The 12339-nt window shown below is 50.7% G+C and overlaps 3 protein-coding genes across 3 annotated transcripts in view; 1 reads left to right on the forward strand and 2 right to left on the reverse strand.

Annotated features, from left to right (window-relative positions):
- LOC103131445 (barH-like 1 homeobox protein) overlaps nt 1-2683 on the forward strand; it is a 6085-nt gene extending 3402 nt beyond the window's left edge. The window contains exon 4 of the mRNA XM_007543095.2: nt 2174-2683. Coding sequence (XP_007543157.2) covers nt 2174-2378 — 205 coding nt within the window. The 3' untranslated portion in view covers nt 2379-2683. The remainder of the gene's footprint in view (nt 1-2173) is intronic.
- A 3-nt stretch (nt 2684-2686) lies between these two features.
- Nucleotides 2687-9806, reverse strand: ddx31 (DEAD (Asp-Glu-Ala-Asp) box polypeptide 31). The gene is made up of 21 exons (XM_016666657.1): nt 8737-9806; nt 8455-8576; nt 8073-8150; nt 7868-8004; nt 7720-7795; nt 7363-7406; nt 7217-7287; nt 7026-7135; nt 6914-6955; nt 6632-6696; nt 6411-6530; nt 6241-6347; nt 5983-6173; nt 5766-5912; nt 5636-5695; nt 5438-5488; nt 5225-5364; nt 3595-3679; nt 3403-3514; nt 3074-3329; nt 2687-2973 (listed from the first exon to the last, which is right to left on the reverse strand). The coding sequence occupies exons 2-21, from the start codon at nt 8566-8568 to the stop codon at nt 2856-2858; spliced, it is 2124 nt and encodes a 707-aa protein (XP_016522143.1). The 5' UTR covers nt 8569-8576; nt 8737-9806; the 3' UTR covers nt 2687-2855.
- A 96-nt stretch (nt 9807-9902) lies between these two features.
- The window catches only part of ak8 (adenylate kinase 8), a 7062-nt gene continuing 4625 nt past the window's right edge, over nt 9903-12339 (reverse strand). Inside the window, exons 5-13 of the mRNA XM_007543097.2 lie at nt 11884-11965; nt 11737-11808; nt 11467-11667; nt 11119-11241; nt 10899-10988; nt 10690-10831; nt 10541-10621; nt 10332-10461; nt 9903-10247 (exon numbers count right to left, since the gene is read on the reverse strand). Coding sequence (XP_007543159.1) covers nt 10158-10247; nt 10332-10461; nt 10541-10621; nt 10690-10831; nt 10899-10988; nt 11119-11241; nt 11467-11667; nt 11737-11808; nt 11884-11965 — 1011 coding nt within the window. The 3' untranslated portion in view covers nt 9903-10157. The remainder of the gene's footprint in view (nt 10248-10331; nt 10462-10540; nt 10622-10689; nt 10832-10898; nt 10989-11118; nt 11242-11466; nt 11668-11736; nt 11809-11883; nt 11966-12339) is intronic.

Here is a 12339-nt window from a genome sequence, read left to right on the forward strand (position 1 = left end):
ATATTCTAATCACAATATATACACAATAATATGTCCATCTTACTTGTGAAATGTTGTCTGTGGAGCCCTCACTTGATTGAGCACAGTAGGAGGGACGACCGCTCCAAGATGGCCGCCGTATTTCCTGCGCCGGAGCAGCCAATGCGGGGTCCGCTCGCACAAGATATTCACGTGCGCGACAGCTCAAGACATTATGGTACAGTTGCAAAAATAAATAATGTATCAGAAATAACTGGGGACATTATGCAATGCTGAAAACTCTCTGTTTCCAGCGATTTCTCTCACTTCTGGGTGGAAGAGGGACACCTTTGGAACAAAACCAGCAAATGTCAACCCGATCTGATGTATAATTTCAAAATAAAAGCCTATCAAAAAAGTACTTTTTTCCCCTAAGTTGTCGTGCTTATTGCTTGAAAACTCTCTGTTTCCAGTACTTCTTTCACTTCTGGGTGACAGAGGGACACCTCTACAACACAACCAGAAAATGTCCACTAGATCGGATGTATAATTTCAAAATAAAAGCCTTTTAAAATAAGACGTTTTTACTTTTGTATTCAAAAATAAGTAGAATATGTAGTGAAGAGCTGCCACTCGTGCCTAGGTATCTCTAAACATGTACATCTAAAAAATCTCACTAAATACATATTATATTATCTTATAAATACGTACATACAATTTTTTCTATTACATAAGTCTCTCTCTCTGTATAGGTGTGTGTGTGTGTGTGTGTGTAACATAGAACCCTAACCCTACCCTTAAAAGACCTGGGTTGCTTTTCTTAGAAGTAAAACCTCTTGTAAAGATACAGACGTGAGGGAAGATGCAAATCCTAGGCTGAATAATGTTAGTAAGAATGAATAAAGACAATTTAAAAAAATGTGTCCATCGTGGCGCAGTTTGCTGTATGTCATACAGAGTGGATCAGGAGAGGAACTGCAGACCCATCAGAACCTTATGAACCAGAAATCAGCATCTCTTCATCCCTCAATCATCTCCTGAGGCTGATATGGTAACATTTTGCTATGATTAAGTTTTTATTGTGCTTTTAGTCGACTATATTGGTTTGATCATTTGCTTATTTAATGTATAATAATATCAGCCAAAATAATACAAATTGTCATTTCAAGAACAAATCATACAGTAAATACATAAATATTTCCTACTTTAAAAGGTTTCTTAGGGTTTTCTGTATGTTTTATTGTGAAATGTTTATATATTGTATGAATTCATTGTTCAGTGGTCATTAATGCACCAGACCCAGACCTGCAGCCCAGGGGCGGATCTAGATGGGGGCCAACGGGGAACCCAAGAAGTTATACTAAATAAATGTCTTATGTTAATACTCAGTGGTGGATTTTTTTAACCTTCACAATTTTACTTTAACAATGAATTAAATATTACAGTGCATTTTAGCTGCTGTATAGGATCAGACTTTCTATCTGCCAGGGATCTGCAGCCTGGATCTCTGGAGACACAAGTGGCTCTTTGGCTCACTTAATATATCCAATGATGAAATATTGCTCAGTATGTTTTTTGTTTTGTTTCAAAAAACACCGACTACTCCGGCCCTCATGGTGAATCTGGTCTAGAACCAGCCTCCAAACCCAACTCCTTATTTATATAAATATTTTAGTAATACTCTTTACAGTACCAGAATGTTCACATAACTTTTATACTTTTGGCTGAGGACACATTTTGAATATTAAATCAGGTGTTATGATCAGTACTTGAGTAGTTTACCAAATATGTTTTACACTTGCTTACTTAAATGTGTTTAAGGTATGCTACTCTGATTGGAGTACAATTTTGGAGTACTTAATGTATGAACAATTGCTCTATGAATCACTTTTTAAAGACAAAAACCACCTCCATAAAATCTTGTCTATCACTGCAGCGGACGTCCCACCACATGAGGGCGAAGCGCCTCGGTGACCGTCCCTTATTTTGATTAATGAAAGGCGGCGACCCTACATGAGACTGACTGGTTCGTCAGTTATAGTCATAAATAGAAATAGATATTAGATTATACTCCATACAGCCCAACCTTGTAATGCAGTATAACCTAAAGCTGGGGGTGGGGGAACTGTTCCCTGGGTTAAACTGGGAGGGAACCAGACCTGAGGGGAACATGGATCGACGTAACACCGGTTTTAACTCTGGACTTCTGTTTCAGAACCAAGTGGAAGCGCCAGGCCGCTTCCGGTTTGGACCTGCTGGCTGTGGCTGGTTGGATGCTCCTCCCACCTCACTTCCCTTTGGCCCCGCCCACAATGGACCCCTACCTGCACGGAGGCCACGCCCACCTACCATTAGTCCTCCATCAGTTTCAGAACCTGACCCAGTCTCTGAAACCGGACCGGACAGCCTGGATGCCGTGATGTCACAGCAGCGTCCTTCCGTTTCCATGGAGCCCGAGGGCGCAGAAGCAGAACCAAAACCTGTGGATCTGCAGCCTGAAGGCCCAAAAGGTTCTGTGCTGAAGCTCTGGGTTTGTTCTGGTTCTGGAGAACCAAACGGACCATCAGAACTCCTGAATCCTGACCACAGTCGGATCCAATCCGCCTGGAGGCCCTGTTCTGACCCGGTTCTGATCAGATTCTGACCCGGTTCCTCTCCTGTGGTTCTGCAGAACCGGTCCGGATCTGAAATGTGTTTGGTGCAGAAATAAAATCCTGAAACTTTTTTCTGTTTTTTTATTTGATTGTAAATAAAATTCATCCGATCAAAGATGTTCTGTGTCACGATGTCTCACTATGAGGATAAACCCAGTCTGCTGGTCCGGGTCCAGCCTGACAGAACCAGAGCGATTCTGGAGGTTCAGGCCGAGACGATTCTGTTCAGAACCACCTTCATTATCAGTCCTCCTCTTCCTCAGTGACGTCCCTCTTCCTCTTCTTCTTGGCCCCGCCTCCCTCCAAGCCGCTGGAGAACTCTGACCGAATCAGAACCGCCTCCCTGTGACCCAGATGGAGCCTGACAGAGGAAGAGCAGAACCAGAGGAAGTGGGTTTTCACAGTAACAGCAGCAGGGAACTATGGGTAATGTGGTATCAGACAGAGGATCAGCCACTCACCGTTTCCTCCCCGGGTTCTGGTTCTGGTTCTTCCTCAGGCTTCCTGCCCGTTTCCCAGCCTGGTTCTGGTTCCTGTTGCGGACCCGGTCCCAGGGGCCCCCGTGACACCTAGGGGCCGGGCCGGGGCTCAGGCCCTGCGGCGCGTCTCTCAGGCCGAAGCTCTTGGCGGTGTGACCCAGGTGGAGGCGCCGCAGGTGGAACACCTGCTTCAGGTGGGCGGGGTAGGTGGTGTAGGCCCGCAGGAAGGATTGCAGCGCTGCAGCACAGCAACACATCAGCCAATCACAGCTCAGCACCAACATATCCAGCAGGTTATGTGACCAGCGTACCTTTCTTAGCCGCCTGCACCCAGTGGGTGTCAGAATGAACGAAGTCCTCCAGCTGTGTCTGCAGGACAGTGGCGCGCTCCCTGATGTCCTGCTGCAGCGCTCGGGGCGACGTCTGGAGACACATGGGACTGTCAGAGGTCAGCTCCTCCCACTGAGGTCACAGGTCAGGCTACACTCAAAGGCTCCACCCACCTGGCTGTGGTATTTCCCACGCCCCTTGAAGGCATCGTCCTTCATCAGACAGGATAGAACGTCCTGCAGCTTCATCTCTGAGACACTGCAACCAGTTAGAACCATTCAGTACCAGTCAGAACCAGTTAGAACCAGTCAAAACCAGTTAGAACCAGTCAGAACCAATCAGAATCAGTCAGAACCAATTAAAACCAGTAAGGACCAGTTAGAACCGGTTAGGACCAGTCAGACCCAGTTAGAACCAGTTAGAACCAATTAAAGCCGGTTAGGACCAGTTAAAACCAGTCAGAACTGGTCAGAACCAGTTAGAATCCGTCAGAACCAATTAAAACCGGTTAGGACCAGTTAGAACCAGTCAGAAACATAACCAGTTAGAACCAGTTAAAGCCAGTTAGAACCATTCAGAACCAGTGAGAAACATTTAGAACCAGTTGGAACCATTGAGAACCAGTCAGAACCAGTTAGGAACATTCAGAACCACTTAGAACCAATTAAAGCTGGTTAGGACCAGTTAAAACCAGTTAGAACCAGTTACAACCATTCAGAACCAGTCAGAAACATTTATAACCAATTAGGACCATTGAGAACCAGTCAGAACCATTGAGAACCAGTCAGAACCAGTTAGAACTAGTCAGAACCAGTTAAAACCAGTTACAAACATTCAGAACCAGTTAGAACCAGTCAGAACTAATTAAGACCAGTTAGAACCAATCAGAACCAGTTAGAATCCGTCAGAACCAATTAAAACTGGTTAGGACCAGTTAAAACCAGTCAGAACCAGTCAGTACCAGTTAAATCCAGCAGAACCAATCAAAACCAGTCAGAACCAGTTGGAATCAATCAGAACCAGTTAAAACCAGTTAGAAACATTCAGAACCAGTTAGAACCAGTCGGAACCAGTTGGAACCTGTTAAAACCAGTTAGAAACATTCAGAACCAGCTAGAACCAGTCAGAACCAGTTGGAATCAATCAGAACCTGATAGAACCAGTCAGAACTAGTTAAAACATTCAGAACCAGTTAGAACCAGTCGGAACCAGTTAGAAACATTCAGTACTAAAACCAGTTAGAACCAATCAGAATCAATCAGAACCAATGAAAACCAGTCAGACCCAGTTAGAACCAGTCAGAACCAATTAAAACCGGTTAGAACCATTCAGAACCAGTGAGAAACATTCAGTACCAGTTGGAACCAATTAAAGCCGGTTAGGACCAATCAGAATCAGTCAGAACCAATGAAAACCAGTCAGAACCAGTTAGAACCTGTCAGAACCAATTAAAACCAGTTAGAACCAGTTACAACCATTCAGAACCAGTCAGAAACATTTATAACCAGTCAGAACCATTGAGAACCAGTCAGAACCAGTTAGGAACATTCAGACCCAGTCAGAACCAGTCAGAACCAGTCAGGAACATTCAGAACCAGCTAGAACCAGTCAGAACCCGTTGGAACCAGTCAGAACCAGTTGGAATCAATCAGAACCTGATAGAACCAGGCAGAACCAGTAGTGAGGTCCTATTACCGCCCGTCTCTCTCAGGCAGTACCAGTGATACCGTGAATGCTGGTACCAGATGTGTTTCTGATGGTGCTGGTCAGTGATTGGGTGACTGCAGCTGTTGGTCCGCCCACCTGATGTTGTGATTGGCCAGCTCCGTGATGAAGTCAGCCTCAGCGGGAGTGAGGAAGAGGAGGCTGTTTCCTCTTCCTCCGATCCGAGCCGTGCGGCCGACTCGGTGAACGTACTCAGCAGCTGACGAGGGAGGAGTGTACTGAAACACAGAAGGAACGGACCTCTAACCCAGTTCTGGTTCTGGTGGGTTTCCATCCTGACTGTGCATTTACCTGAACGATCCAGGTGACTTGAGGGAGGTCCAGCCCTCTGGCGGCTACGTCCTGGAAAAGGAAGAGGAAGCTGAGCAAAGAGAAGAGTCACAGAGTCCTGCCTGATCCGAACCAACCGATTAAAGGCCCCAGGTGGCGGTGCCCCCTGGTGGCAGTGTGTCACCCCCCTGTGGCACCCCAGTCGCGGACCCTGCTCACCGTGCACAGCAGGACTCCAGCGGTGGAAGCGGAGAACTGGTGGAAAACCTGGCAGCGTTCCTGCGGAGGAGACACAGCCTCAGAGACGCTGACGGAGATAGAAACTGTGGCCAGCAGGGGGCGGTCTTACCTCCTGTTTCATGTTGCCGTGGAGACGCAGGAAGCTGAGCTCCTGATTGGCCGTGTGCCGGGTCAGGACGGAGCCGAAAAGCAGGTGCAGGAACTCGACGGCTTCGCAGCTCGACACAAAAACGATGATCTTGTTGCTGTGAGAGAACTGAGAGTGGCAGGTGGTCAGGTCTCCATGGCAACCAGGTGCAGCGAAGCAGCGGTTGCCATGTGAACACCTTGCACTGCTCCAGGATGAAGGCGGCCAGACAGACCAGCCGGACCTTACTGGGAACCAGAACCACAAACTGCTGCAGCTCCTCGGGAACAGCAAAGCTCTCTGATTGGCTGGGCGGATCAGAGGGGGCGGGGCCAGAAACACTGATGCTGATTGGATCATGCAAGCAGACGTCCGCCAGGCGAGTCACACCTGCGACACAGGAGGTTAGTGGACGTGGCGGGCCACGTCCTGCGGGGGCAGCGGCGAGCCGCCTCACCTGGACTCAGCGTGGCCGACAGCAACACGTTCTGCCGGGACGGCCCGGTTCTGTTCAGCCCGTTCAGGATCACCGTCAGCTCCCGGTCGAAGCCCAGGTCCAGGATCCTGGAAGCCAGAGGACCGGTTAGACCAGAACCGCCGGGTCCAGACCCGGCGGTTCAGACCCACCTGTCTGCCTCGTCCAGAACCAGCCAGCGCACGGCGCCGAGCGCCAAGCTGAGCGTGTTCTGGATGTGATCGGCCAGCCGGCCCGGCGTCGACACCACCACGTTCATCCCCTTACGGATCCTGGAGACCAGAACCAGCAGAACCATCAGAACCTCAGTCCAGCAGGCACCGACCCGCTAACAGCCAGAACCAGCCAGAGGTTCTGATGGACCAGACCGGACCTGGCCTTCTCTGCTTTCTTCTTCTCTCCTCCCATCAGAACGCCAGGAACGATCCAGGTGAACGGCTGCAGACAGAACCAGAACCAGGATCAGAACCAGAACCAGACAAGTCAGAATCATCGGGTTCCTGGCTCCAGCAGGCTCAGAACCCAAATTAAACTGCTTCATGGCCAGAACCAGAACCAGAGGATCCCTGTCTGCAGCAGGTCAGGACCCAGTGCTGCTCCTTCTCTGTAACTGGGTTCTGGTTCTGGTCCAGTAACTGGGTTCGGGTTCTGGTACCTTGAGAAGCTTCTGGAAGGTGTTGTAGGTCTGCAGGGCGAGCTGGAACAGAGCAGAGGTCAGTCAGAAGTCCAATCAGATCACCAGAACCGGCAAAGAAGGCGGAACCAACCTCCCGGGTCGGAACAACGACCAGCGCCAGCGGGCCGTCCGACCTGCTGACCTTTGGTTCAGAGGCCTGCAGGCGCTGGACCAGCGGGACGGCGTAGGACAGCGTCTTCCCTGAGACAGAGGGGATCGTCAGGTTCTGCGGAACCACAAGACCGATTCAGGTCCGGTTCCGCTGGGAGGTTCTGATCTCACCTGAACCCGTCTGGGACCGGACCGCTGCGTCCCGTCCGGAAAGGAGAGCCGGGATGGTCTGCTGCTGAATGCTGCACACACACAGGTCAGAGGTAAGAGGTCAGACGCCCCACAGGGCTGCCTGGTTCCGGTCCGGTCCAACCCACCTGGTCAGTCTGGAGACGTTCAGAACCTTGTTGAGCGTCGCCACCTGCAGGAAGCAGACAGCCAATCAGAACTCTCTGACATCACTGGTTGCTACGGTAACACCATGACCCGGTTTGAGTCAGATGGAAACACAGACGACACCGTGCGGAGGTCCGATCAGAACCAGCCCTGACTGGGTCTGCAGCGGTTCTTTCAGGTCAAAGGTCAAAGAAACCTGCTCTCTGATTGGACAGAAGCCTGCAGGTCCTCCAGCAGGGGGAGACACAGCGCTCAGATCAAACACACTGGACACGTTTAGGGCGGAGCTTTCCCAGTAAACCGACCAATCAGGGCCGAATAAAGCAGAGGTGTTTTACCAGGTGGGGGTGCAGGTGGAGGTCTGAGAAGGAGGCGGAGGTGAAAACCTTCTCCTTCAGCTGGGCGACGGCCGGTCTGAGGGAGGAAACAGGAAGTCAGCCAGCCAATCAGCAGCAGCCGAGTCGGGCCAATCGGAGCGGAGCGTACCTGGGGATCTCTGGGATCTCTGGGTTGTGTCTGAACAGAGAGGAAGTCTTGATGCTGCCACTTCCTCCTTCCTTCACCTCCTCCTGCCTCCTCCTCTTCTTCTGTGGTGGTCCGAGGGTCAGCTCAGGGGGTGGGGCCTAAAAAGCATGCCTTATTTTAATACCACAGAAGAAGAAAAGAGCCTGATGTCAGAGAGAGCGATCACCTGCAGGGGAGCCTCTTCATCATCATCCTCTTCCTCTGGGGAGATGAAGCTCTTCTTCTTCTCTGGTTTCTGCTTCTTCTGTAGAAACATCAGTTTAACAGAACTGGGCCGGTACTGGACCAGAACCAGGCTGGTACTGGACCAGAACCTCCCAACAGACCAGACCTCTGCTGGAACGATGGAGACCAGAACCAATCAGAACCAACTGACCAACTTAAAGACTTTCAGAATAAACATGGCCGTCATCAGAACCACAGAGGTCATTTTCTGGTTGAATCTGAACGGGTTCTCCTGTTGGCCCAACATCCACCCATTTTCAGGTTCTGGGTTCCGTTGGTTCTGATTGGTCTGGGTTCCGTTGGTTCTGCTGGTTCTGACTCACTGAGGTCCATTTCTTGTGTTTCGCCCATTTCCTGCTGCAGTGCAGTGATGATGATGATGATGAAGGAACACTGCAGATGTTCAGACACAGCTGCTGCTCTGCTGATGACGTCATCTACGTACCTGTATAAGAGAACAGGTGAGTCCTCGCTCTACAGAGCCAAACAGAACACGTGAAGAAGAATCCGGTCGGACCAGACTTCATGCAAAAACCGTCAGATTTTAACTCAAACCGTTTCCTTTAAACCAAGATCTCCCGTGTGACGTCAGTGGATCGATCTACCTCTAACTGACACGAGGACCAGGTGTTCAGGGATGAACTGCAGGTGTTGGTGTTCGAGTCGGACCCAGTCTAAAGAATCCTTAAACAGACATTTTCCTACGGAAGTTCTGCAGCTCCTCTCTTCACTGCACAGGAAATATCCGCCATCTTTAACAATGACCTACACGAGTTTGTTGACCTCCGGTCTGTCAAAATGTGGATTAAAATAAAAACAAATGAAACAGAAGTAAATCCTCACAAAGAAAACTGTACGGATACACAATGTAGCACGTGGGAGCCTCTTCCTGCTACGTCACGGAGGCCCCGCCTTCTGGAAGGTTGCCCTCAGTGGGTCTGCTCTTTAACGGTCCGCCGCCTCGTTGTGTAGTTGACTGAGCTGGGAGGAGTTTATGCTGAAATCAGGACGAACTTGCGGGAATAATCTGAGATTATTGAGATATTATAACTCAAAACTGGTCGTTGTTGATACTATTGATCACTTCCTGTCTTTAACCTTTGACCTGATTAAGCCTGTAACAATTAAGACACATGAAGTGCCCAAAGGTCCAGGACTCCGGGACACTCAGGCTTGGTTCTACACCCCGGACCATCTGCTACTGGATCAGAAACAGAACTAGGCTGCTGTTCAGCTTGTTCTGGTTCCATTACCCTCACCAATCAACCCAGACCTGTTTGGACCTTGCCATCTCAGCCATCAGAACCATTATCAATGTCTAACTGGGTCACAGGAAGCTGGACTGTACGACCCAGTTTTCATTCTGATCCAATCCCAGTTCTCCATAATGTTTCAGCTCAGAGCAATGATGGTTCCGATCCGGTTAAACATCCAGAACATTCTGGGTTTAACCAGTTTGGTTCTCTCTCTCTCTGTTGGAGGACTTCCTGGTTTCTGTCCAATCAGAAACAGAGACACGCCCATGCTCTCCTTCCCTCCCAGTAGATTTGGTTCTGATTGGTTCTGGAGAAACTGGGCCTGAAAGTTCCGTTGAACCAGTTGTTCGACAGGAACCAGGGCAGACCCGGAATGGTCAGAATTTCTGACCATCTGTGTGTTTAATGAAAATTCGGAATCTTCCATTAAACACAAATTATTTTGGATCCTCCTCCTGCAAATCTGATGGAACCAAAACCGGAACCAGAACCAGAACCAGAACTGGAACCAGAAGTCAGCAGAACAACAATGATTTTATTAAAAACCAAACAACTTATAATATCAAGTTCCTTCATTCTGCCCAAGCAAGTCCAGGTAAACTCAGGTGTTCTCAGCTCAGCCCAACTGCTTGTCCAGGTGAGTCCAGGTACGTCCAGCTGTGTCCAGGTGCGTCCAGCTGTGTCCAGCTGTGTCCAGGTGTGTCCAGCTGTGTCCAGGTGCGTCCAGCTGTGTCCAGGTACGTCCAGGTGCGTCCAGGTGCGTCCAGGTTTCAGTTGGTGTAGAGGCGGCTCTCCAGAGACTCCAGCACAGAGTGTGGGTCCTGGTCAGCGTCCAGGTGAATAGCATCTGGATAAATAGTCTGGACAGAGACACAGATTGTTCTGCTGGTTCTGATCCGGATCCATGTTTCGGGTCAGCAAATGAAAGCTGTTGCCATGGTTACCTGCAGGCCTTCACAGTTGAACCTGAACTGTCTCAGCCTCTGAGTCACCGCCCCGCTGCCGTCATACGGAGCCGTCTGGAGCCGGTCCTGGACCTCAGAGCTGGGGGCTGGTTGGGTCACGGCATGGTACCTGCAGGCCCAAACGCAACCGTGAGCTGGTACCTGCACAACCTGGCCTGGGTTCTGGCCCGGCCGGACCTGCACCTGACCTCTCGCCGCTGACAGGGTCGGTTCCTCTGAGGGAGAGCCGCTGCATGCAGACGTCATTACTGGCCTCCAGGAAGAAGACTCTGAGGAAGAGAAGGAGCAGGAGACAGAAGCAGAACTATGGGATCTGGTTCTGGTTCTGGTTCGGTACCTATTGGGCTGGTACTGGGACTCGTGTAGGCTCTTGGCCTGCTGCATGTCACAGGGGAAGCCGTGCAGGATCCAACCTCTGCAGCTGCAGTCCACCTGACTCAGACGGGCCTCCAGAACCGGCATCAGAAGGGAGTCTGGGACTGAGCACAAGTGATCAGAACCCAGCCCGTCCAGAACCTCAGAACTGAGAGACAGTTCTGAACTCACCTGGGCGGCCGACATCCATGTAGGGCTGAATCTGAGCTCCTAGAGCAGAACCGTCAGAGACCACCGACCGGAGCAGGCTGCCGCAGCTCACTGGAGGCAGACCGGACCGGGTCAGAATCAGGTCAGAACTGGGTCAAGACCAGGTCAAGACTAGATCAGAACCGGGTCAGAATCAGGTCAGAACTGGGCCAGAACCGGGTCAGAACCATCCTGTGTTTACCATCCACCACTTTGTACTTCTCAGACAACAGCCGGGCCAGGTGGCTCTTTCCAGACCCTGACGGGCCAACCAGAACTATTCTTGGAGTTCTGAAGTGACGTCGGGTCTGCACGAAGGTCAGAGCTGAGGGACCAGCAGAGACAGACATCAGGTTCAGTTTGGGTCGGATCAGAACCCAACATCTGCTTCCAGAACTCTGAGGGGGACTTCAGCTGATCACATGACTGCCAGAAGGACACAGACAGGAAGTAGGACGGAGGCAACAGGAAGATGGCAGATTGTTGCTTTAATGTCTGTATGTTCTGTTGTGGTCATGTGATCAGGCTCCGCCCCCTCTACCGGCTCTACCTTGCTGGTAGACGTCAGCAGGAGGCTGGTCTGCGTTGAAGACCTTCAGGACGTGCTGATAGGCCGCTTTCAGAGCTGTGACTTCACAGCGGTAGCGCTGCACCTCGGCCAATAGCTGCTGGTCAGACAGGCTCCGCCCCTTCTCCAGGCGCCATCTGATGGTGTCGTTCTCCGGCTGGACGAAGAGCTGATGGTAGACGTCTGGGGACAGGAAGTGATGCTGAGCAGGTTCTGATGTCCTGTGATGAGGCCGGACCAAACCGGACTCACCTCCAGTGATGGGGTCGGTGAGCTTGCCGTGGTTCCTCTGCAGCAGAACTTCCTCTGGAGCGTCCAGCATCACTGCCAACACAGTAGAACCTTTTGGATCAGCTGCAGGTCCGACAGGCCCGGCTGGGAGGCTTCATCGGTTCTTACCAACGTGTTCTGGGATGATTCCAGCCCGCTGGAGCTGCAGAACCTGGACACGGGTCTGAGGGATCCCAACCAGCACCCAGCCCTGGAACGGCCAACAGAACCTGAACCTCCTGATGCTGGATGGCTCTAACAGAACCTCAGCGGTTCTATTAGAACCAGCTAGAAATGCTGAGGAAAATGCTGGCTAAGGTTCTGTTACTGAGTCTGGATCAGAACTAGGGAGCTCCTAGCTTCATTCAGTGTTTCTCCATCAAGTCCAACCAGAACCTGGAACCATCATTTCCTGGTTCTGACCCAACAGTACCAGAACCTCTGGAGCTCCCAGAGACCATCCAGTCCAGATGAGTGCGACCCGATGCTTCAGCTCTGGTCCGGTCCGGAGCTAAAGCATCGGCTTTCAGCTGCTTCATCTCCACTGCAGCAACCAGGCAGCTCTTTTTTTATAGATTACAGTCC

This window comes from Poecilia formosa, unplaced genomic scaffold (assembly GCF_000485575.1).
Source record: "Poecilia formosa unplaced genomic scaffold, Poecilia_formosa-5.1.2 Scaffold763, whole genome shotgun sequence".
NCBI lineage: Eukaryota > Metazoa > Chordata > Actinopteri > Cyprinodontiformes > Poeciliidae > Poecilia > Poecilia formosa.

Bases quoted from the DNA above. Each gene is read 5' to 3' on its own strand.
- ddx31 (XM_016666657.1), bottom strand. From the start codon at position 8,568: ATGACGTCATCAGCAGAGCAGCAGCTGTGTCTGAACATCTGCAGTGTT. The intron at 5,489-5,635 runs GTGAGCAGGGTC...TTCCTTTTCCAG, and splicing joins CTGGAGTCCTGCTGTGCACG to GACGTAGCCGCCAGAGGGCT. The intron at 3,330-3,402 runs GTACGCTGGTCA...GCTGTGCTGCAG, and splicing joins GGTGCAGGCGGCTAAGAAAG to CGCTGCAATCCTTCCTGCGG.